The 25,080-nt window shown below is 37.4% G+C and overlaps 1 protein-coding gene across 4 annotated transcripts in view; it reads left to right on the top strand.

The window, feature by feature from the left end:
- eogt (EGF domain-specific O-linked N-acetylglucosamine (GlcNAc) transferase) overlaps window positions 1-25,080 on the top strand; it is a 62,683-nt gene that overhangs the window by 20,941 nt on the left and 16,662 nt on the right. For 3 of the 4 annotated variants that reach the window (XM_043708316.2, XM_043708314.2, XM_087994429.1), the window contains 7 exons: window positions 3,462-3,565; window positions 6,274-6,377; window positions 15,728-15,820; window positions 15,921-15,992; window positions 16,994-17,080; window positions 18,439-18,507; window positions 21,905-21,960. In XM_043708316.2, coding sequence (XP_043564251.2) covers window positions 3,462-3,565; window positions 6,274-6,377; window positions 15,728-15,820; window positions 15,921-15,992; window positions 16,994-17,080; window positions 18,439-18,507; window positions 21,905-21,960 — 585 coding nt within the window. The remainder of the gene's footprint in view (window positions 1-3,461; window positions 3,566-6,273; window positions 6,378-15,727; window positions 15,821-15,920; window positions 15,993-16,993; window positions 17,081-18,438; window positions 18,508-21,904; window positions 21,961-25,080) is intronic. The other variant, XM_087994428.1, reaches the window with a different exon arrangement.

Raw genomic sequence — 25,080 nt, 5'->3', positions numbered from 1 at the left:
CCCCTCAACCTCTATACTCCAAAGAAAATAACTTGAACTTATCCAGCTTCTATCTATGCCAGGTAACACCCTGGTGAATCTCCTCTGCACCCACTTCAGTGCAATTACATATTTCCTATCTATCTTTGTTCATCAAATAACAGATTTGTAGTGATTCTTCTTATTGTTACAATGTTTAATAGTTTGCAAGACAGTGAATTAACTGTTGTGGTTGTGATTGAGGGTCTGTCATACTTGCAGGAGTACCATTGTGAATGCAGCATGTTTTGTACAACTAGGGCAAGAAAACACCAATTTGCATTTAAACAGCCAATTTAATGTTGAGAATCCCAAGCTACTTCACAGATGTGTAATTAAATCTAAATAGTTGCTGAATCAAAGGAGGAGATATTAGGATGGCTTACCGTAAGCTTGGTCAAAGTAATAGGTTTTAAGGAGGTTCTTAAAGGAAAACAAAATGGAAAGGCAGTAGGGTTTATGATGACAATTCCAGATCAAGATGGATGAAGGTATCACCACCAATTCCGGAGAGAAGTGAGGAGGGATGTATACAAGATGTCAGAGTCAAGGAAGTGCTAATCTTGGAGGGTTGGGGAAGGGGCAAGTGAGGCAAGAGGCTGTAGAGCAGGAACTGTGACACAAGCTAAAATCAAAGCCATGATAGTCCCAGAGCACCATAGAGCTGCTGTGATTAAAGAGAAATGATTGGTGGGGAGGCAAATGATCAGGTTGAGAAAGATGGCCCTTCATTGTAATATTTACGTTTTGAGAATTGAACCCTTGCTGTTGTAATCACTTTTTGTTGCAACATGGTCCAGCCAATTGAACTAATCAACACCCAAACAGAAGTTAAATGGTAAGTCACTGTCATGAATTTCAACACAAGGGTGAAACATGGAAACTATGAACAGCAGGCCATTCAGCCCTTCAAATCTGTTCTGCCATTCAGTATGATCCTGACTGATCCTCTTTCTCAGTGCGATATTCCCAATGCCTTTCTCCCCAAACCCCTTGATGCCTCTAATATCTAAATAATTATCAATATCTTTCTTGAATACAGTCAGTGATTTGGCCTTCATCGCCTTCTGTAGTAGAGATTTCCACAGATTCACTATCTTTTGAGTGAAGAAGTATTTCTTCATCATATCCTAAATGGCTACCTCCACATCCTGAGACTGTGATCCTTGATTCTAGACTCCCCAACCAGAGAAAACATTCTTTCTGTATCTAGTCTGACCAGCCCTTTTAGAATTTTATACATTTCAATCAGACTCCCTGTCATCCTTCTAAACTGTAGTGAATACAGGCCCAGTTAAACTAGTCTTTCTTCATAACGACAGCCCTGCCGTCTTGGTTTCAGAGTAGTGAATCTCTGCTGCACTTCCTCAATAGCAAGGAAAAGGAATAATGTACCACAGTTAGTCACAGAACATGACAATTATGACTTTAGGAGCATTTCAGTGCTGTGAAATCCCACCCATTTATACAACAATTATACATTTAAATTGACAATGTAGGTGAGTCCACCTGCTTTAGGGTTCAGTAGAAAACTCAAACTTGGAAACTTTTACCTACTTCAAGGTGCAAAAATAGGTAATAATCATTAGAATAGAAGCTGAGAGCTGAGAAATCCACCAGTGACAGTGAAAAATACGTGTCAGCAAAAGGGAAATTTTAAAACATTTGTGTGTTTCAAGGCTGGAAAAAATGAGAGTGAAAATTAAAAAAAAGGTGTGCTTTTTTTTAAACTAACAAAATATATAAAACGTATTACTTTAAAACTGTACACATATTCTTGATTTGTTTTATTAATAAAAGTGAAAATAATCAGTGCTAAGAAATGGAATAAGTTTTCATTTCAGATATTCAGGCATCTCACATTATCATTAAATGCTTTCAGCCAAAGTTCAATGTGGGATAAATGCAGACTGCTCATTTTGTATCGCTGGATGGCATTTTTTAAAACTCTCAATAGAATAAACCTGACTTCCTGGGCATTTAAAATTGTAGAGATCTAGATTTATGTTTTGAGAACATGGGCTTGAAATGTGGCTGTGTAGCTGTGTACTTGCTGCTGAGAATTTGATTCACAAACTGGCAGAACTGATTTTTCAGCTGTTGACCTCAGACAGGAGCTGCAGCATAGACAAAACTGTGAAGTGTTCTTGATTCCGTAAGTTACCATAATGGCTCTGCTTTCTCCACCTCATTCCTTGCCTGAGGTTTGGCAACCCTCATGTTAAACTCTCACCACCAATCATCTCGCTGTATTGAGAGAGCAGCCTTAGGCCCTCTGGGACTATAACAACTTGCATTTAATTCTGTGACATAATTCTAACTTCACCCTTTCGTCTTCATTATATTGCGAAACTTTTCACTTCATCGCTATCCTTTTGGTCTCTCTGAAATAGAAGAGTTACTTTGTTCATTTTAAAAGTATTATTAAATTAGCACCACATTTGAAACCATGATTAAAATAAATAAATTGAAAGTGATATGTTCAATAGTAATGCACAGAATTAGTATATAGAGAAATAATTCCTTTTATGTGTTCTCTCCAAAATGCCTGTTTATTCCTTTACTGATTGAAATGAAGGTGATGAGCAAATTGTTATGATGCCTGAATAGATGGTGGAAATAATTTCAATATCATAGTAACTTTGAAAAGGAAATTGAAGATATAATTGAAGGATAAAAAAAAGTTTAGAGAAAGAGCCTGGAATTTCAGAGAGCTAATACAGCAGAATGGATAGAATGGTTTTCTGTGCTGCTTGATTCAGTGATTTTGGTTTGTGAAGCTGTGATGAATTATATTTTTCCTAAATTACACTACTGTGGGATCATAGATTAATGGATTTACTGAATAATGTCTCACCCTGGAAGTTTCCAGCTTTGACTACATTACCAGTACTGTAATGTAGAGAGAAGCAAAGTTATTCCTGAGTGATTTCTTGCAGCTTCCAGTACTTGACAGTGGAGAAGCTTTAAAAGAAAAGTAGGAATGGAAAAATAAGTTCCACATTTACTTTTGTGAAGAAAATTATCAATTGTAACAGCAATTATAAATAGCTGTTGGAAATTCAGTGTTGTTTGAAAATGTTGACAACTGATGTGAAAGGCAAAGAATCATTCACATCTTCTTCGATGAATTTAATGTTTGCAAACTAGTTTTGTGTATTTATTTAATTATCTTCATTATGATGCCGCGTAATTGCTTTCATTACAATGATAGAAGTGAATTTGTCAAGAGGGAAACTAAACCACATCCATTTATGGCATGACATATTTCAACATATTCAGTTAATTTGAAAGATGCAGCTGCTGTACATGACACTGGAAAACTCTTTGTGACATTTTAAACTGTAACAAATTGAACAGTAATTAAATTATAAATAATTGGTATCCTTGGGCAGCTCTGATTCAGTATTTTTGATACCATTTATAATCTATTCTTTGCACAGGTTTGCAGAACTGCAGTCATATTCCCAGCTGAATTTTGAACTGAAAGATGAAAATTGTGACCTCATTATTGAAAAGCCAAGCTACTTCATGAAGCTCGATGCAGGTAAAGGCAAATAATTTTTCCTTTATGCAAGACAGTGAAGTGACACTTTTAATGTTGGACTTTTGCATCTACAGCAAGCTACTGTTTTATTCCTATTGTCTCTTGATCAATAACCTGATTTTTCAAGCTTTGTTATGATTTTAAATTGTATCAATTGAAATAAATTGGAATATCTTATGAAAGGATTACTATAAATTATTTCAACCAAGATAGAAGGGATGCACTGTCTCTGAAGTACCTCTGCATATCACTGCATGTGTTTAAAAAAATGTTTTACGCAGTTATTAATATGACTCATTTATACTAATCTTTCTGTTTCAGTAATCTGCCAAAAGGGTTTCTTCTAATAAATAACAAATGCATTAATTTATTATAAAACAGGATTTATTTAATAAAGTTGAAGGAATGCTTATTAACCTTATAAATAACCGAACACATATGTGCACTCACACAGCAGTTCAAAAAAAATAAAAGAAATTTTCTCTGTAGACATTAATTTTACAGAAGGTAGTTTGGTGAAATAATTGCTAATTTGCAAATGGAAAAAGGAGTTATACCATGTTCAAGAAAGTTTTCGGTCAGGCGCACTGGCACAGGTAAACGGGTGTCACGAGATACAGATGGTATGATTAGGATCTTTGTTGAAGCAGGTTTTTCAGGAAATGTCAAGAGGAAGTCTTTTTGCAGCTTCTCTGAATCTGTTTTCAGCTCTCACACTAATCTCAGAAGGTGATTTTTCAGAAAAGAAGTGGAAGGGGGTGAGTCTCTTAACAAGCTAGACAGCTGAACTGCAAACAACGTCAAAGAGCCACAATTCCTGACAGCCATAAGTCCAGACATTTAACTTTCAGTGTACAAGTCCAAACCATTAGCTTACTACATGTTATTTCTAATAAGTGTCTTTAAAAAACAAAATTCCAATGTGTCCTTTTAGTGCCCTTTTTATTTTTGATTTAAAAAAATACAAACCCATACCTCCTCAGTCTTTCAAATAAACTGATTTTCACACCCCTTTATATATGAGTCCTCAAAAAGAAATTAATAATGGAAAAATAATTCATGACAAACTGCTGTTGGATCCATCAGGTATATTGTCTTCTTGCCAGTTGCAAAGGGAAAAAAGTATAAGCAGCTCTCATTTTTATGTAGAGATCAATAATTGTAAATGGCTGAGAGTATCTTGCAATCCCCAGGCACGTTTTTCCTTTGCAAACTGGAAACTATTGATTATCTCTCTTTTTAAGGTTCTGCAATGTTAAGTTTCATTCACAGCGTATCTGATAATGGGGCAGCTCGTACTAATCCACAACAGAACTGGATAACATCCACCTTATTAGAATTTTAAAAACTATCACTCATAATGCAATATGAGACATTTATTTGTGGCTTTCTTTTGATAGGGCTTCAAATAAATTACTTCAAATTTAACAGAATTCATTTGCTTGAAATTTGGTGAATTTATCAGGAATGCAATAGCAATCAAAATTCATTAATCGATCGCCAAGACAAATCTGTCCGCCATGTTGGACAGTATTTAGTATAATTAATCAAGCACCAGTCTACTAGAATACCAGCAAACTCTGTCAACATTAGAGATGGTCAAAAAATCAAACAATATCAGGCCATAATTAAATGGGTTCATTTGAAAATACAAGCTTTCACAGTGCTCTGACCCAGTCCAACATCAGCACCTCCACATCAATATTAGACATATATACTAATTACTATTTAGTTTTAACACATTACTGAGACCAGCTTTGAATCAAAATTCCTCTAGATGTTATGGAGTTTGAACCTGTGTGTCGAGAACAATAGCTGGATCACTAATCTAGTGATAGGACCAGTACACCACCATCTCTCTGCTTTATGTATATTGCAAAGAAAGCACATTATCTGTGATCTCACCAATATGTGGAAGGTATGTTTGGCGTGATGGTTTTTGTTGTAAATGTAAATCACATGTAAATCATTTATTGGGTATGGGTTAAACTTAGAGTCATACAAATGTACAGCAAGGAAACCGACCCTTCAGTCCAACTTGTCTATGCTGATCAGATATCCTAACCTAATCTAGTCCCATTTGCCAACACTTCTGACTGTTGTTTTGTGTCAATTGAAAACCATGGTATCCAGGAGATAAATGTTTTCCTTGTGAGTTGTGACCTTAAATATAATAGAGAGTTTGATAATTGTTGAGGATATTGATTGAATTAGTTTTTGAAGAATGAATATGAGTCAGAAGCTATTGTTAATATATGACTGTATAACCTCGTAAATGAGTTAGTCAGAACCAAGGTGGGGGAGGTAAAAAAGAATTAAACACCAAGAAATAGTTCTTGAAAATCTAAAGAAGGTCCGCTTCATAGTGGTATTGAGAGGAAGATACTTTTGCCCTACTGATTCATAATCAGTACCAGAACTATGAGTTCCTCATCAGCACCTTGCAGTTCTGTGAGGTGACTTAAAAAACTTAAATTTTATAGCGTCTTTTAAACTTTTCAAAACAAAATATTGGGTTAGGACTTTGTCAAACACTGAATATGTTGCTGGAAAGATATGAGATGTTTGTGATTAACGATATACTCTACCAAGAAACCAAAAGTGTGTTGATACCACAGTAAGTTACCTCAAATTGAACAGTTATCAGCTGCATTTAACCAATAATATTTGCATCATCCATTAATACAACACATATTCTTTACTTTCAGGTGTCAATATGTACCATCATTTCTGTGACTTTGTTAATCTATATATTTCCCAACATATCAACAACTCTTTTGATACTGATGTGAACATAATAATGTGGGATACGGTGAGTACATTATTTATTTGCTGCAGATTGTTGATCAGTAATAATTGGACTTTATACCTATTATCCATTTACTCTGGTAATATTAATAAGGCATTTTACTACTTTGAGAGGTTTCTCATTTCTACATAATGCAAGTGACACCCCAATTTTTTATGCTGCCAATTGGTAGTCTCACTGTGTATTTTCTATTCTCCCAAATTTGTTTTAGCATTGTGTCTGTTTGGATTATGAAGTTGAGAATTTTTTTTGTCTTATATTTGACTTCTGACGCAATAGTCTGTCCAAAGATTCTGAATTTTGTTAAATTTGCTTTCATCAGTTGCGTCAACAGAGAGGAAGATGTTTCCTACAACTGAGGCCTGCTACTTCACATTATAATAATTCATTGCAAAATTTTGAAAATAAGTTCCTTCGTGAGGTTGAAAGGTGGTAAAATCCAGTGTAAATGTTCAGGCAAATTTGTGTGGTAGCTGGCACATACATAGTTAATGTTTCCTAGCTTTTAAGTTCTGGATCCTACAAGGCATACTTTTAAATGAGACATCAAAGAACAGTAAAATAACAACTGATTACTGAAATACATTATGGTCGGTTACAAAACATCAAGTATCTGCATATTTCTCTTTGCCTATATTTGAGGTAGCAAAACATAGTAGACAGAAGAAGGGAAACCACAATTCAAAATATATCTCTTCATGTTTCAAACCCATTGGGATGTGGCCCTTCCATACCTCTGTATATCATCCCAGTCCTACAGCACTCTGGAATTACTGCTGGAATTCTCCGTCCTCCTTTAAAACTGTCCAATTCTTTAGTCAGCCATCCTAATGCCTACATCTTTCACATGCTGTCTATTCTTATCCTTTACAATTTTGTGAAGTGTGTTAGGACATTTTCCTGAATATAGACGCATAAATAAATACAATTTGTTATTTTACAAGTAGTGGGAAGGAGGAGGAGAAGAAGAAAAATTATTGAAGGCACTGTGGTGACATGTATGACAATGCACTGTACATTATTTTGCATTTAAAAAAAAAATGGTACTGCTTTCATCTTGCACCTGGCTGCTTGTCTCTCTGAGTAGTCCCAAATATCATTGTTCCAGCATGAGACATAACTTCATGGCTATATGTGATGTACCATTGATGGAGGTCTTTGCTGAGAGTCTGCTGCATTATGTGGAAATAAGAGGGACAAGGTGTATTCAAAGGAATGGGTGCTGCTGACATCTTTGGCCCTTATATTATCATGTCTCTGTTCTTTTCTGGCTTCTGTGCCCAGATGTATTGGTGTGAGTGGGTTGAATCTGGAACATGGAGATTGGAGACTCTGCAGGTCTGTGCAGTGCAGGGGTCTGTGTGTCATGTTGTTTCCCTTTAAAAGCCCTAACATCGGTAGGACCTGCAGTCTTTTCCCTTATGGGTCGAGTCACTGACCCTGCTTACACCGAGTGCGGTCACAGACATGTACTTCCCCATTGCACACTTTTAATTTCTAGCATGATGAAAGGCAATAATGGTAGACTGGTTAGCAAGGTTAGATCACATGGAATACAGGGATAACTAGCTATCTGGATACAGAACTGGCTCATGGTTTGAAGTTAAATTCAATGAATGATCCAGAGGGCAATGATAACACTGAGGAGTGAATGAATAGTGGTGGAAATTGAAGTAAATTATCATAGTAGGCTTTATTATAAAAAGCTAGATGAATTCCTATAAGGAAATAGTAAACAAGACTATTGGGCCGAGAATCATGGGCAGGAATCTGAAGGGCGATTTGGTAGAACAGACTTTTGCACCATTGATCTCTGTGTACAAACTGAGATTGAAGCAGCAATATAATTTCAGAATCAGCTGGAGCCTTTGCTGAAGAGGAGTTGAAGGAGAGAGTAGCATTAATGCTATAGTTACCTCCTGACATTTTGTCCATCTCATTGAAAACTCCTTGTTTGAAACCATTCTGTAAATCTTTTACCCACCTTTCCTACAGCTGTCTCATATCTGATTTCTAGCACAGGAACAGCCCTATCCAAATTCTATACTCAGTGACTTAGTCCTGCTGCACTAGCCCTATTTGTGCTTTTCCAGTTCACTTCAGCCTTTGCAGTTGACTGCACAGTCCCCTTTCAATGCTTCTCCTACATTGTCCAACTTAGTGAAACTATGCTTACTTGGTTCCACTCTCATCCACTTTTGACGCTGTCAAAGTCGTGTCAGCAATTCTGTTCCCACCTCAGGGCTTTGTTTCAGCTTGAATTGGGCTACCTGTAATTTCTACTTTCTCATTAACTTAATGCTGGATCCCAATTTTTTCTTCAAGAAGACTGCTTACTTCCATTCCAGTGGTGTTGCCTGCCTCAGCAAAACTGCTGCTTAAACATTTGATCATGCCTTCTTCAAACCAGAATCAACCATTTCTAGTGCTGAACTACTGGTCTCCCATCCTCCAACCTTTAGAAACTATAGGTCATTCAAAACTTTGATTTCTGTACCCTGCCTTACTGCAACATTTGTTCACTCATGATTACAATGCATGCCACTTTACATTGGCTACCCATCCTGGACACCCCAGAAAATTAAAATTATCACCCAGTTGTTTAAATCTTGACCTAAATCCATCTCTGTCTGTCCTCTAGCTCTGTGACCTGCCAAGAGCTCTGGGTGTTCCTCCAGTGTTTGCCTCTTGTACATCCACATTCCTTTTGCTTCATTAGTCTTCAGCTGTTTGGGCTCAGTGCTCTAGAATTCCCTCCTGAAATCTGTTTCTTCATCTTGCCGAAGCGTATACCACCCAGACCCATACTCCTACATTTACCCCTTCACCTAACACTACGGGCAATTTAGCATGGCCAATTCACCTAACCTGCACATTTTTTTTTGGATTGTGGGAGGAAACCGGAGCACCCGGAGGAGACCCACGCAGACACGGGGAGAATGTGCAAACTCCACACAGAGAGTCGCCTGAGGCGGGAGTTGAACCCGGGTCTCTGGCGCTGTGAGGCATCAGTGCTAACCACTGTGCCACCGTGCCGCCCACTATCTACCTTTGTAACTCCTGGAACCCAACTGTTGACCACAGCCATTCTCCTTCTTTGCATTTCCTTTGTTTTTCAGCTCCATTATAGCTTTTGAACCATGCAGAAGCGCTACTTTTATTCCAAGTAGCCAAATCCAACAAACATATCCCTCCATGCCTTTGCAATAATATAATCAAATAATGTTCCTTATCTGCATTTTATTCTATACCATGTATAGGTACAATTCAGTTTTTGCACATTTGTGTTGTTGATCCTCCCTCATTTTCCTTCATACCTTGAACCTTAATCTATCCAGATATTCTGTTTGTCCTTAAGTGTATGCAAATTGTGGATATTGACAGGATGTTTTCTCATATGGAGGAGTCTAAAACCAGGAGTTTTAAAATTAAGGCTCCCCCATTTATGAATGAGATGACGAGTAACTTCTTTTTATCTTGGGGTTGTTAGTCTACAGAATTCTTTTTCCAGGCAAGAAATGGATACTGGGTCATTGAATGTATTCAATGTTGAGTGAGATTTTTCTTCAAGGTAATTGAGAGTTAGAATTGATGATGATCTTACTGAATGTTGTAGCAGACTCCAGGAGCTGAATGATGCACTCCTGCTTCTGATTCTAGTATGTTCTACCATAAGCTTAGTTCTCTCATGACTAACTTCTCCCATGATGAAGGCCTAAATAAGCTATTACATTAGTACAGTTTTAGGTTGTCAAAGTCCTAGTTTGAAGATTTTATATATGAAGCAGCAAAGGCAAAACTGACTGGACATAATCAGATTATGCAGTTTAATTTAAATTATTTTGGAATGTGGAGGAAGAAATTAATGTTCAATTATTTTACACACTGAAAACTTAATTGCATATATCACAAGTGCCCTACATCTCTGCAGTTTATTTGTGACACATTATTGCTGAATCTGAAAGTGAATTACTTATTACTGTCTCTGAACTCGAATAACCTTGGAGATTGCCACACGAAACAATTAAAAGTAAATTGCTGCTTGATAGGTAGCTACCTTGTGCAGTAATGTTGATGATCATAATTTGCTATGCTGCTCAAGTTTCTACATTTCTAAAAAAAAATCTTGTTTTTCAAAAGTAAAAATTGGATTCATAAATATATTCTGATTTGACCAATATGAGCAGTATTTATCAGATTACTTGCTATCCTATGTACAAATGGAGAGGACATAGTTATTTACCAGAAGGAAATGTTTTGCTTGGATACCATTTATTGTTGACACCATAGATTTGAAGGTGTTAGGTCAGAGAAGAGCCTTGCTTCCTGGAAGTAGGTAAATGGGAAGCAGAATTATGTTCCTTATACTCTTTTTTTTCAAGCTGATTAATGAACATTGCAATGGATGAAAAACAACAGGTTGGGTGCCTTTGATTTCTGATAGATACTCCTGGTGGTGGAAGCTCTCTGTAGGCCAATTGCAGTCAAACTAGCCTCTGTTGGTACTGGAAATAAATTGAGTTAGTCATGCAGCTGATTTCATGATCAAATAGCTGGTGAAACATAGGCTGAGTAACAAAACCGAAAATCTTACAATATATAAATCATACAAATTATATATCCAGCTTTCTCTTGAATTGTGCGTTCTCAGAGGCAAAACGGCTGGCCACTGCCAGGATCTTCCAGCAGAGATGCTGCAAGTGCCATATTTAATCTCAGTTGTGCACCAGTTCTAATGCTACAAGCTGGAATGACCATTTGAGGTCTTCTTGCAACATTGCAATTCTGAAGGAGATGCCTCAGAGAGGGAGGTGGAACAGTGCTTCAAGTTCAATGTGACTTTACGTTCCTGGTGCACGACATGTTGGAGAGGAGAACAGTCCTCTTCCCTCAGGATTGCCAGAGGAGATGACAGTATCAGAACCTGCCAGCCTGGTCAGAGTCTGTGATTATCCATATCCAGAGGAACGTGTGCAGTGCTGGAAGGACGTTAATGGCCTGTGCTGTAGAAAGGTAAGTCCACTATCTTCTTCCTGCTACCTTACACCCATTCCAACTTTGCTACTGCACTGTCTACCATCTCACTCTGCATATAGCATCTTCACTCTCCCACTGTCATCCTCCTCATTCTCTAAAACTACTAACCCTTCCTGCCTTCTGCTCACTCACTCGGGTCACCACACTACTTTTCCTGCTCCTATAACACTTCAAAAGCCCTTCCAGCCACATTCATTTCACCTAATCCCTCTCTTTGTCTTATAATAGGGCTGAAAGGTCATTCAAGATGGTGAGGTGACTGACCTTTTGTTCATCAACCTTTTCAAAGACAAGATCCTGGAGTTAGTGAGAGAGGATCAAAACTATCCAAGGAGATGTTGAGACCTCCATACTCAGCAACTAAGCAAGTTTCATTGCAGAGTGGTGTGCTGCTCTCCCATTGCCACTGTAGCAAATGTATTTGTAACATGCTAAAGCTTCTGCCCCAATTGTGCAACTTAAGCCTTATTTTCTGTTCTGTAAGCATCAGAGGTACCCACATAGTCTCTGAGGTGAAGAGACCAACCTCTCTAAGCATCGGTTCCTTTTGCACCTCTGAGAAAGAAGCCATGGATGCTTCAGGACTGCAGGAGGCCAGATACTTGCTCAACTCCAGGCTGACAAAGATCCTGTGGATTTGGCTATAAATAACTTCATGCAATTGCACAGCCCTACACAGAAACAGCAGGTGGTCAGTAAACCAGACTGAAGGATAAAGGAGCCTGTCTCGGGCCTGCTGCGGTGCTCCATCGAGGCTCAGTTCAAGCTGAAAGAACAGCAACTCATTTTCCATTTGGGGACCCTGCAGCCTTCAGGACTCTATCAAGTTCAGTAATTCTAGAACTTGAACCTTCTTCCATGTCCTTTATCCACCCCCACATCCAAGTTCTGCCATGATATGGGCTGCTTTTAGCACACCCAACCCATTTTCACATATTTATGGCCCCATTATCAACTTTTTTCTCTACCTGGCTCACTATCATTCCATCCCTTTGTTAACTTAACTACCTTTCTATCTCTCTAGGTTCCACCTATCAGCTAACTCCCACTCCTGACCACTGTCAACAACATAAATATCACATTTTCCTAGCTGCTATCAGTTCTAAACAAGGGTGACTGGATTCTGCTTTCTCTCCACAGATACTGCCAGACTTGCTGCATTTCTCCAGCAATTTCCCTTTCTGTTGAGGGTTGGAAGTATCCATCACCATTTGCTGGTTGTGGCAAAGGTCTGGCTATCTCCATGGTCAGTTTGGCAGCTGCCCTGGAAAACCGTCCAGTTTAACAGTTATGGGCTACTGGAAATACGACAGACCTGCATTCCATCACTGTCATTGTTTCTCAGTAGCAATGGCAAGGTGAGAGGCGCTGAGGAACCGGGAGCTCATTCCAGATGTCTCTTCCTCTCAAGAAGACATGGTAATCCAGCATGGAATCAGATTTGAAACCACGCATATGCCTTTCTGAAATCTCCTTTCAGGACACACCAGTGGGATGCACCCCTGCCTGCGATCCCCAAATCTTTGCATGTCTTTGCCAAGGAGACTAAGCCTACATCTGGGCAGGACACTCTCAGCATGCCTGGGCCCTCCAGCCACAATCACCCCCACTCCCTGGAGCTATCCAACCAAATCATCAAGGCCAGTTGACTCCATTACAAAGTATTAACTCCTGTTTCTGTTGATGATATAGTTTTTGTATAGTGTCCTGGGATATCCTCGGCCTGTGCCTGCATTGAGCTTTGGCCAGCTAGCTTTGGCCTGCTAAACGTTGACCGCATCCTTGGGATCTTTTTCATCTGGAGGGTGTTTGGCATCTGTTGGAGGTTGTTGTTGCTCCTGGGTCTGCTGATACCGTTGATTCACTTCAGTACATCAAAGCTATCTTTCTATTCATGTAATGATAGTGCTTGTCATTGTTGACTCCATTCTGGATGGGTACCCTAAACGTATGCTGAGAATATCAGATATATAAGACCTCATTAGTGTGATTCCTGAGCAGTCCTACATTCACAAATGAGACGCTACCATAGGTCTCGACTCAGCAATGACGTGGAGGTCTCCAAAAAGGAAGGTCCTGAAAAGCCTGTACTTGGGACTTCTGAAATATCACACCCAATGCAGATGTATGCATCACAAAAAATCTTGTTGAGCAACAATGCTGGGATAGTGCAATTGTGCAGCAACGTATCCACACCCTTGCTGGCAAGCATGACAATCTGACTGACTTTTTTTGTCTATGCTAAAAGGTAGAGATGCAAGTGGCCAGGTAAGCACATAATTAATGAGTGCCACAAAAGCAAGCTAGGAGCCCTGAGATGCATCCTGTGCAGATGGATGTGATGGGTTGTGTCCCTATGCACAAAGTGACCTGACAAAGAGTATTGCAGTGTGGCATGTTGTTGACCTCCAAAGTGCAGTTGTGTTCTGATGCAGGTCAAGGTCAACCACAACATGGTGAGGTTTTACCTTGCCAATGCCAGCTTCCATGGATGAAGGATGGAGGTGCTCTCTGCCCAAGGAATGTGCTCTAAGAATTTGGGAAATTATTGTCACCATGGAGGCTGGCGAGCTGCAGCCTCCAGATAGCCACAGTGACTTTCAAGTCAGGAATTGATGTCATCTAATTACTCATCAGTACCTGGGAGAATTGTGATCTGGCTAAAATGAGGTGAGGTTAACTAATATGAGATAGTAATACAGGCAGACATGACCCTCACAGCTTACTAGCAAGATCCACACTTAGCTGTTGAAACCTAGAAAGGGAAATCAGCCTTTAATTTTCTCAGTTCAGAATTTCAATTTATCATGGCTATATTCTCCTGAATTTCTCACCATTGTACCACTGCTCAAGGGCTGTGAAGATTCAGCTCAATATTTTCGAGGGTGTTGACTTGTCAATAGAAAAGATTGTAAAACTGAAACATTAACTATAAAACTTCAACTGATCCACGACAGTGGACAAGAGCAAGGACATTTTCCAAATAATCAGACTGAAAGATTCTCAGTGACACACACAGACTTCAAATGTAGAAGTGGAAAACAGGAAATACCAATTACAGTTAAATTATTGTACAAGAAGAAAAATAATTTTTGGATATATGCATGGGATTAAGAGTGTGATATAAAAGCTGAGGGACAAAATCTACATTTGTTAACTGAATTTGACAGTGATAGTACAGTATTGTGTCTTTACTACATCAGCAGCTAAAGATAGCATACCTTAAATAAAGTATTTGTGGTTCGGTTTTAAAATTCCATCCTTTGGGAAAGTCACCATTAGTCACGACCTATCTGGATGACATGTATTTGACAAAATGCACTGTATAATAATATTCAGTGCTGAATTCTACTCTCATATGGGTTTGCTTATCTTTTTTCTGACATCTGTTTTCTGGTGATTTTGATATGCTGTACTTCAAAATAAATTGAGCAGTGCTTTCACTTCTTTCATGTCATCAGTAGCCTGAATGTTTCATTAAAATGATAATTCTAAGACTTGCCTGATTTTACAGTCTGTATTAAATTGTTTTCAAAAACCGTTCCACATTTATGAAGGTTAATTTTATTTTGTCGACTACTGCCATCTCAGTTTGGTGTCTCTCTGTAGGTATGGTTCTCACTTTTTTTAAAAGCTACATTTCAGATTATTTGAAAATTGCTTATTTACAGTCAATCTTTTGAACAATAAAATATACCACTTATGAGAAGGTGCTGATACTTCATCAGAAGTGTATCTAAACAGTAGAGGCCTCCTTCTGCCTGCCACACAATTATGTGCTGCTTCTTCTGATATTAGTTGCATTCTGCAAATATGATATTGTGAAAACTATTGGACTGTACAAGATATGTCATCTCAGTTTTTTACTGTGTGAAAATTTTCCAGAATACTCCTTTGAAGTAGATTGTTTGTCTGTGTCTGTATTTTGTACTTGAAAATAAATGAAAATAAATTAAGCACTGATTTTAGTTTATTTGATGCAGTTTGGAGCCTGATCATGACATTGAAAAGACCTAAAGCTGGGCTCTTCTTTTGTGAATTTATTGGTGCTCTCAAATGTCTCTCCATTTATATTTTGATTGTTGACATTGTCTGGTTCTACATGAGTTATTTCAACAGATATTCTATTTTGAAAACTATGTTTTAAATTACTTCAAAATAAATTACAAATAACTTTTGACAACTGCGCAGACTCTGCAATTTATCTCATTCTCTTGCCAGTTACAGATGTTTGGCTATATAGTTATTTCTGATGTGCATATTTGTATCTTGACCTGCTTATTTGATACAGCAGTCTTCCTTGTTTTGTGTTGCAGAGTTCCTATGGATATGGTGATTTATTTAGTGATACCTGGAAAGTATTTACTGATCACAACATTATACATTTAAAGACATTTGATTTTAAAAAGGTATGGAATATTTTGATACTTTTGGAACTATAATTTATGCACATAAAACATCTTCTGTTTATGTACCATTATTTTGTTCCTTTTGTCTGTGGTAATTTAGGTATGCTTCAAGGAGGTAGTCTTTTCCCTACTCCCACGCATGCGCTATGGATTATTTTACAATACCCCTTTGGTAAGTGCATTTAATCCATTAGAAATTATTCATTTGTGTTATAAAAATAATGTTCATTTAATACATTTCATTTAGAATGAAAGCACTACACAAACCTTACCACTGAAGTTTTATCCCCTCTGCTCAATGCTGTCATAGAACAAAAGCTCTCACTTAAATTCTTTAAGAATGATGGATTTTTAGTTACATGCAGTATTATAAAATAGTTTATGAGAGAAATTCATTTCTTTTGAGTATAAGTAAACAACAATATACCAGTTCTCATCTGAACACCCTTATAGACTGCATTTTGTACATTCCTAGAATAAAATACGCCCAATGAATTTTTACTCTGAAAAGGTGACTGTAAAATGGGTGTTCTTTTTCTTGTCTTATCAGAACGAACAACCAAGTTTGCTGCAGTTTTTAAATAGATCAAAATACCCAAATGATATTGTGATTTTGAAGAGTGGCAGAGTGACATTTTGTTCTCTTTTGTTACTGAGACTTTATGTTGTACATAGGTTAGCTGGCAATTTTGTTTTCTTGACTATGAATCCAGCTAACAAATATTTTTCATTTTCTATTTATGTTAGTTATCCAGTTTTATATATTGTAATAAAACAGAAACACCCGTAACTGAGAAACATCTGATGCAGTTAACTGTAACTGTTGGCACTTGTCATTTTGTAATGTTAACAGATAATGTTATAATAAGTCAGTGATTAAGGCCTGGAATTATTTCAACAGATTTCACGCAGTCTGCCTCTTAGATGTGTGGAACCTGATGGATGAAATTAAAAAGCAAATTATTGAGGATGCTGGAAATCTGAAATAATCCAGAAAATTATGGAAATACTCAGCAGGTCTGGCAGCATCTGAGGAGAGAAAGAGAGTTAATATTTCTGGCCAATAACTTTTCATCAGAACGGAAATATGTATTGAGAATATGTGCCATGTTTTTATATAACATTGGCCTCATAGAACAGTGTACAAATGCTTTCTTTGCTTGTAAACAACAGGTGCCTGACTGCTTTAGCACAGGAATGTTCAGAGCATTTTCACAACATGTCCTGTTTAGACTAAATATTACTCAAGAAAGGCCACAGGTAAGAGTCTTACTATAGAAAGCTCCATAAGCCTATCCATTTGGCTTTCACTTTCAATGTTAAAATGGTATCACAGGCATAGACCACTCATTCCAGTGTAAGAATTTACAATTTTTCAACAACTCTCTGTCTGTAGTAGGATAAGGTCTGCACTTCCATTAACAGGTTTTATGAAGCAGAAGTTTCTACAAGAGATTATAAGGAAGGATATTTTCTAAAAACCTGGAGACTCTAGCTCCAGAACCATCTGATTTGACATCACTATGACACAGCCCCTTTCTCACATGATCAGTCACTATTTTTCGAGTATATAGTACGTGTGATCTAGGAGCAGGAATAGGCAATTCAGCTCCTTCAGCTTGCTCCACTGTTCAGTTCAATCATGGCTTATCAGTGCCACTTTCTCACATGAACTTCATAACCCTTGATGTCAGTAGTTTTGAGAAACCTAATGATTTCTATCTTAAATTTGTTCAATGCCCAAATTTCCACAGCCCTCAGGTAGAGAATTCCACAGATTCACCACCGTCTGAAGAACTTCCTCCTCTTTTAGTTTTAAGTGGCATATCCCTTATCTTGATATTATATTTTCTGGGTTGTGACTCAGTAGCCAGGGGAAGCATCTTATCAGCATCTGCACTATAAAGAAATTGCTAACTCTTAACTCCACACTGTTCAGCCAGTAAGGCTTATTATGTGATGCCCAAATCAATTACTGCCCAATCTTATTTCTCAAGCTCCATTTGAAATCTGCTCTCTTGAAACCATTCTTCCATAGCCTAAAACCTTCAGATGTTGCAATCTTACTCCTTCTGCATGTCTCCAGAAATTGATTTAAGCTGGGTTGTGATCTAGATGTCTCTGTACTCTTGCACTAGGGAGGCATGGCCTTGGCTATGATGCCCCTTCCATAGTAATGTGCCCAGGTGACATTCTGATTCATTGAAGAACTAGACTGCATTTTTAGTTGTCATTGTTTTTTGGATTGTTGTTTGAAATTAGTTGAGGATTACACTCAAACTCAGCTATTCAACTATGAGGCTTTTGTCTGTTACTTAGGATGCCATGCAAATTCAAAGAGAAATTGCCTCTTCAGACAATCTGACACAGCTCTTGAGTACATGGGAAAATCACTAACTTTGAATTTAGCTGTCACACAGAAGATAAACTCTGTCTTCTCAGCTTTAAAATTGTTATCCATCTCAAGCAAAAGGGAAATGGCTCTTTCAGAATGATTAAATACATTTATATTGTCATGAGATAATTTTGCTGAAATTTCTAAATGAAAATTTGGAGATATATTTTAATATTTGGAAATGTTGCTATATGCCAAATAATTTTATTTTTCTTTTATCAAGATTGGCAAAATTCGTGTTACACTTCTAGTTCGCAGTACTCAGTATCGTAGAATTTTAAATCAGGATGAGGTGAGTAGTAAAAGGAAGCAATTATTTTGTGTTGTCTAAGATATAACAATGATTATAGAATCTTGTGGTCCTTATTTATTAATTTTTTTTGATTCTAGGCAATGTATTTATCTTTGAAATGTTTTACAGTGGTTTTGTTAAAATAAAATATATCCACTTGATGTTTAGTGACCCAGTGCATTGCCTGTTTTGGTATCAGATTCTTAATGTAGGCTCAGATTAAAAAGGCCTTTCAGACAATATCAAATTCTCCCAAAAATGTTGCCTACCCCTTCTTCTCTTTTACAGTATCTAACAGTTTCTTAATAAATCTAATGTCATTTTACAACTACCTCTTCTCCCAACGATTATCTCTAGGTAACTATCACCTTCAGAAATATTTCCTTGTTTTTATCATAAAGTTATTTTTTAGAACCTTCAGTCAGTGCTGCCTTATCATGTTGCCTGCATTGTTTCCGCTTTGATTTCTCTTTCTTGATACTACCTTTGTATTCGTCTAAGATTGCCTCAGTGTCCAGGGTTTTTCAGGTGAGGAATATATCAAACAACTCCTCAGGGAGTTCAAATGAAGGGTCATTATATTAACCACAAAATGTAAAAGCAGCAGTAGGCCATTCAGCCCACTGAGTCTGCTCCCCAATTCAGTGAGATCATGGCTGATCTGATCACCCTCCACTCCAGTGCTTTCCTTTTCTCCATAATCGTTAATACTCTTATTGTTTAAAAATTTGTTTATCCAAACCTCGACAGCCCTCTGTAGTAATGAATTCCACAGATTCACTACCCTCTGAGACAAGAAATTCCCCTTCATCTCTGTTTTAAATGTGTGACCCCTCTATTCTGAAATTATGCCCTCTGGTCCCAGACAGTCCAAAAAAGCTGAACAACTTTTGTGAATCTACCCTTTCGATTCTACTTAGAATCTTGTGTATTTTAATAAGGTTGCCCTCATTTTTTGATATTTAAATGAATACAGGCCCAATCTATTCAATCTCTCCTCATAACACAGTCCCACCAAACCTGGTAAAAGCCGAGTGAACCTTCTCTGATCTGCTTGTAATGCTAGTACATGGACCCAAAACTGTTCGCAGCATACCAGCTGTGGTCTAACTAGTGCCTTGTATAGTTTTAACAAATTTTTTTTATGTTCCATTCCCTTTTAAGAAAAGGCCAATATTCTGTTTACTTTCCATATTACCTAGAGAACTTGGATGCTAGGTTTTTGTGATTCATGGATGAGGACTTTTAAATCCCTTTGTTCCGTAGCTTTCTGTAGTATTTTTCCATTTAAATAATATTTTGCTCCTCTATTTTTCCTGCCAAAGTGCATAAACACACATTTCCTCACATTCTTTGCCTTCTTTCTTTCACAAATGCTTCCTGATCAGCTGAATGTTACCAGCCTTTTGTTTTTAAATCCTCATGAGGTCTTCCCTGTGGTGTTGTTGGTTTTATTTTTATTACTCTTGTGCCTGAAAGGCCATCTGGTCCTGTAGGAGGCAAACTGTATGCAATTGCTTCCAGATACAACTTGGCCAGTGTACCATACAAGTTGAGTGTATCCTACAAAGATTTAAACTCACCTGAGTTGGCAATAAGATGAAAGGTCATGAATGATTTGCAGGGTGTAATTTGCAACTTTAACTAATATACAATGAGATGTGATTCTGTGTTAGTTGGTTGGGGACCAACACAGTTATCTCACTCAAGTACAGCTAGACAATCCTTTATCTGAAAGCACAAAATCCGAAAAGCTCCGAAATCCAAAGGTATTTTCATGAAGGTTTTTTTTCTCGTTAAGAAGGTTGTTTGACATGCAAACAGTTAACCCAACTCCACACCCACTCAATGCATGTCACTCAGATGTGATGTGTGGGGGATGTGGCCCAACACTGGCAGGCCTCAATTCTGTTTCAGGGTCCGTTTTAGTCTCAGTACGTCTACTGTTTGGTAAGATTTTTAAGAATTTCATCATCAAATGGTCACTTGTTCTGAAATTCGAAAAATTCTGTATTTCAAAAACCAGCTGGTCCTGAGCATTTCGGATAAAGGATTGTGTGCCATTCTTCTACCATTGATGAATGCATGGTGACATGGAGACTTGGTGCATTTATAATGAAGTGAGCTGCAAAGAATTGTATGAATTAAGTTGCTTGACTCAAGGAAGAAAACCCTTCATGAAACTAAATCTATATGCTGTTTTAATTACCCTTTTTCCTCTCCTTTTGATTGTTTATTATTCAATTCATCTCCATCCTAGCACTCAAACTCTCATAGCCTACTTAACTTACAAAAAGACTTTAAGAAAATGTAAGCGTGTCATATAATTGGAGTTCCCACTCTCAACTTAAAATGGCCACCTAAAAGGAAAAAATACAGTGAACATATACCTCTTCTAAATGTGTGTTGTCTGTCTCTATTGAATTATTTCCATGTAAGGTTAATTTTTTTCTGGTCGTTAAATATGTAAGGCTAAATGCTACCAAAATCTAAATGTATCAATTGCAGCATGTTTGCTGAATGGTTTCTACCATGAATTCACACAATTCTCCCAGGTTACCTCCTTATGTATGTACCAAGTCTCCATGTGTTTAATAATGGTGGAAGTACTTGACACTCCCACTTGATACTTGAAGGATCTCAATTTTCCAAACTCTCCATAACATCCTTACTAATTCACCGTTGCCTGTGTCATTCAATGGCTGGGAAAATTCATCGCTAATTTTTCTGATAATTGAGGTTAGACTAATGGAACGGTAGTCCTGGGACAGGAATGATCTTGTTTATATTTCTTGTTTATTTTCTGCATCCTCCTGTTGACTCTTCCAAACCACCTATTTAGAACCTCTAATTTTGTATCTTTGAGAATCCTCAATGCTTTGGTTGGTTAATTTCTGTAATGACATTGAGGTCATAAAGGGTAACAATCTGGTCACAATACTTGTGAGCTAGTGAGGGAAATAATAATTCATAATCCTCATTCCTGGTTTAACTAGGAATTACTGTTGAAATATTTGTAATGTCAGCTCAGGAGAAGTGTAGGCTTGACATTGATGTTGTTCACAGTTATGTGCAACACCATGCTGGTTAACTCATTATAAAGAATATACAAAGACTTGCATGTAAGGTGGATTTACATTGTGCTGTATATGTATTATTTTCTCTGTCGTAATTTGATAGCATTTCTGATATAGAAAATCCTCTTCATTATCACAAGCAATATCGTGGGAGATAGCTTTCATTATATAATGATAGCTGTGTTTAATTTTTTGAACTGTATTAAGAGTTTTATTGCTCATAAATTGTAGAAGGCTTTTTTTTAGTTCCTAAATTATGCTAAATGCTTAATAAAATTAAACAACTAAATAAACTGCAAGTATTTTAATTTTGTTCTCAGCTGGTGAAGGCACTGAAGACAGTTACTGTATTTGATGTCAGAGTGGTGGATTACAAGTAAGTGTTAAACAATTGACAAATGGCGGGGGTTGCTCAGACAATCTACTAAAATTACATTTACAGAATTTGCACTTTTCAAATAAACAGAAATATAAATTGCTGGAGAAATTCAGTCGGTCAAGCAGCATCTGTGAATAGAAAGCAGAATTAACATTTCAAATCTAGTGACGCTTCTTCAGAACTGCTGGTGGGTAGTAAAGTGTAATATATGTGCTAAAGAAGGGAGGTTTGGGGATGTAGGTAGAGACAGAGTCCAGAGGGAGAGAAAGAATATTAGGCAGACTAAAGGATTGATAATTGTAAGCCCAGGAGAAAGAAGAACTGCTAATGGAGACCATAAATCAGTGCAATTGGGTTGGTTATGTTGATAGCATCCTATGTGGTGACAGGGCCATGGATGTGCAGGTGGGTAAAGAACATGCATTTAGGTGTTAGGTCCTAAATGTATTGAACTCAATACTAAGTGTAAGAAGGTTGCAGAGTTCCCTTCTGGGAAAAAAAAAAGCATCTCATTTTCTGCTTTTCACCTACTCATGGTCCCCATTAGCAGCTCTTCTTTCTCCTGGGCTTACCATTATCAATTCCATTTTCTGCTTAACACTCTTTCTTTCCTTTGGGGCTCCACCTCCACCTAATCGCTTACTCCTGTCTTTAGCATATATACCAGTTTTTCCCTAGCTACCATCACTTCTGAAGTGGGGCATCAGATCGGAAACATTAACTCTGCTCTCTCTGCACACATGCTGTCAGACCTGGTGAGTTTCCCCAGTAATTTCTGTTCTTGTTTCAGATTTCCACCATCTGCAGTTCGTTGTTTTATTTTAATAGAATTAAATGAAAAGAAGCTGCTATACCAAATCAAAAAGTGGTAATTTCAGTCCTCTTTTATTTGTAAGTTGTATAAACATTTTGCAGGTAGAATTACTTAGTGTCCAGAACTCCCTCAACTGGGGATTAAAAGCTTTCACTTTTTAACACATTAATAGGAATGTTTGCCTTTTATTGTTGTGGTTTAGAGGAGCTTGGGTGCATTAGAAAAATACATTGAAATGGCTGGTAGCAAGGCACTTGCATAAAATCTGTTAAACTAACTGTGCAACCATTGAGGCAGTATTGTGTGCCTGATCTTTTGAGTGAAAGTATAGATGGCAAATTTATAGAGCAAGATCTGCCAATTTTGGGTGTTGTTTGCAGACTGAAAGTGTAAGCTATCCAGAGGCTGAAGCAGGCTGGGAGTTCATGACGTAAGATGTCACTGCAAAAATCTGACTGTGTAATGGTCATCATTAACTAGTACTCGATGTTTTTAATTAAAAAACAAATCCAAGTTTAGTTAATAAACTGCACTTAAATTCCCTTCCTGTCATTATGGAATTTGAGCATGAGTCTCAAGATCATGTAATGCAGAGATTTGGGTTTTGGTTGTGTGACTTAACAATTATGCTAAGGTTCCTCATCGTATTGTGGAAGCAGAAGTATACAGCAAAATATATTAGTTTCTTTTCACGCAGTTATTAATGTATGGTATCAATAGCTCTCTTTTGAAAGTAGTCTTTTAAAACCCTTGGTGTAGGCCATTAGATCCAGGACAATTGTCACCTTTGAGATCCATTAATTACTCCAATCCTATTTCTTTGCTGATACGGGTGTACAATCCTTTATCCGAAATGCTCGGGACCAGCTGGTTTTTGGAATTCAGAATTTTGTGAATTTCAGAATAAGTGACAGTTTGATGGTAAAATGTTTAAAAATCTTATCAGAGGAGCATGACTCACTGAGTAAAACAGAATTGAGGCCTGCTGGTGCTGGGCCACACCCCCCACATCACATCTGATTGACATGCATTGAGTGGGTATCGACTTGGGTTAACTGTTTGCACGCCAAACAACCTTGTTAATGAGAAAAAGACTTCACAAAAAAACCTTCGGATTTTGGGATTTCGGATAAAGAGTTGTCTACCTGTACTAGTCCACTAAATCTCCCTATTTTCACTAAACCCTTGGCTCAACAGTACTTCAGCAATTTTTTATGCCTTCTGCTGAGGGCAGTGTTTGTGTAATATTTGTCATTGCCTTTAAGGGTCATAGATGTACTCTTATTAATCTCTTCCTTTTTAAATACCTTTTTGGGGAATTGAGGGGCTTTTAAAGAATTCCTTTATTTTAATGTAATCAAACATCTAATTCTGTTAGACATGGTTGGACTACTATGCCTTTTTCTTTTATTCCTTAAATGAAAGTATAACCCTTGCAAATTATGAATTGCTACTTCATCTGATCGCAAGTGGTCACCTACTAATATATCTTTTGACCCAGTTTTCCAGTCTACATTAGTCACTGATTCACACTGTAATTTGTTTTATTTAGATTTAAGACCGTAGTTTTAGTTTTAAGTAAGTCACCCTTCAATTCAATGTAAAATTTCTTATACCGTAATCATTCTCCCTCAGAAACTTCCTGCCAAGTTGTTAGTTAAGTAGGTCGCATAGTTCAAAGCTTATTCTCTAGTTTGCCTTCCGAGCAAGAAAATTATCTTAAAACATTCTGTGAATTCATCCTCTGCACTTTGATTGCATATTTGGTTTTCTAGCCATTAAGATGATAAAATATCCAGAGGTTAACTGCATTATCCCTTATTGCATGAGCCTGATTTATTCTTTGTTCAACATTGCAACTACTACTAAGGAGTCTTTAAACCATTCTCACTGTTTTCAGACTCTTGTTATTCCTTCACTCCATCCAAGGTAATTCGGTATCTTAATTTTCCTCTCCTGTCTTTTCCCAGACTTTATTATCAGGGCTAAGTGTCTTGGAAAATTTAGTTCCCAGCTTGGTCATTAAGCAGCCGCATTAATTTATAACTTTTTAATTAGTTGTACATTGTTGTGAATGTTTTATGCTTACCACTTGATCATTAACAGTATAAGTCAATTACAGTATTGATGTCTCTTTGGAAGGTAACCTGTTTGGAATAAATGGTTTCCATTGTAAGGCTAATGTCCAGTGACCATTTTACTTGAAAATTCAATAGGCTCCTGCCAACAATAATGATTTTTATGCAGCATTAACCAGTTTCTACTTTTGCATGCATTATCAACTTTATGTCTCTTTCTGTAGT

Source organism: Chiloscyllium plagiosum, unplaced genomic scaffold (genome assembly GCF_037043375.1).
Source record: "Chiloscyllium plagiosum isolate Xiang-an unplaced genomic scaffold, Cpla_swu_hap1 HiC_scaffold_14, whole genome shotgun sequence".
Classification (NCBI taxonomy): Eukaryota; Metazoa; Chordata; class Chondrichthyes; order Orectolobiformes; family Hemiscylliidae; genus Chiloscyllium; species Chiloscyllium plagiosum.
The sequence above is the reverse complement of the archived record's forward strand: the minus strand, read 5'-3'. Positions and strand labels throughout refer to the sequence as shown.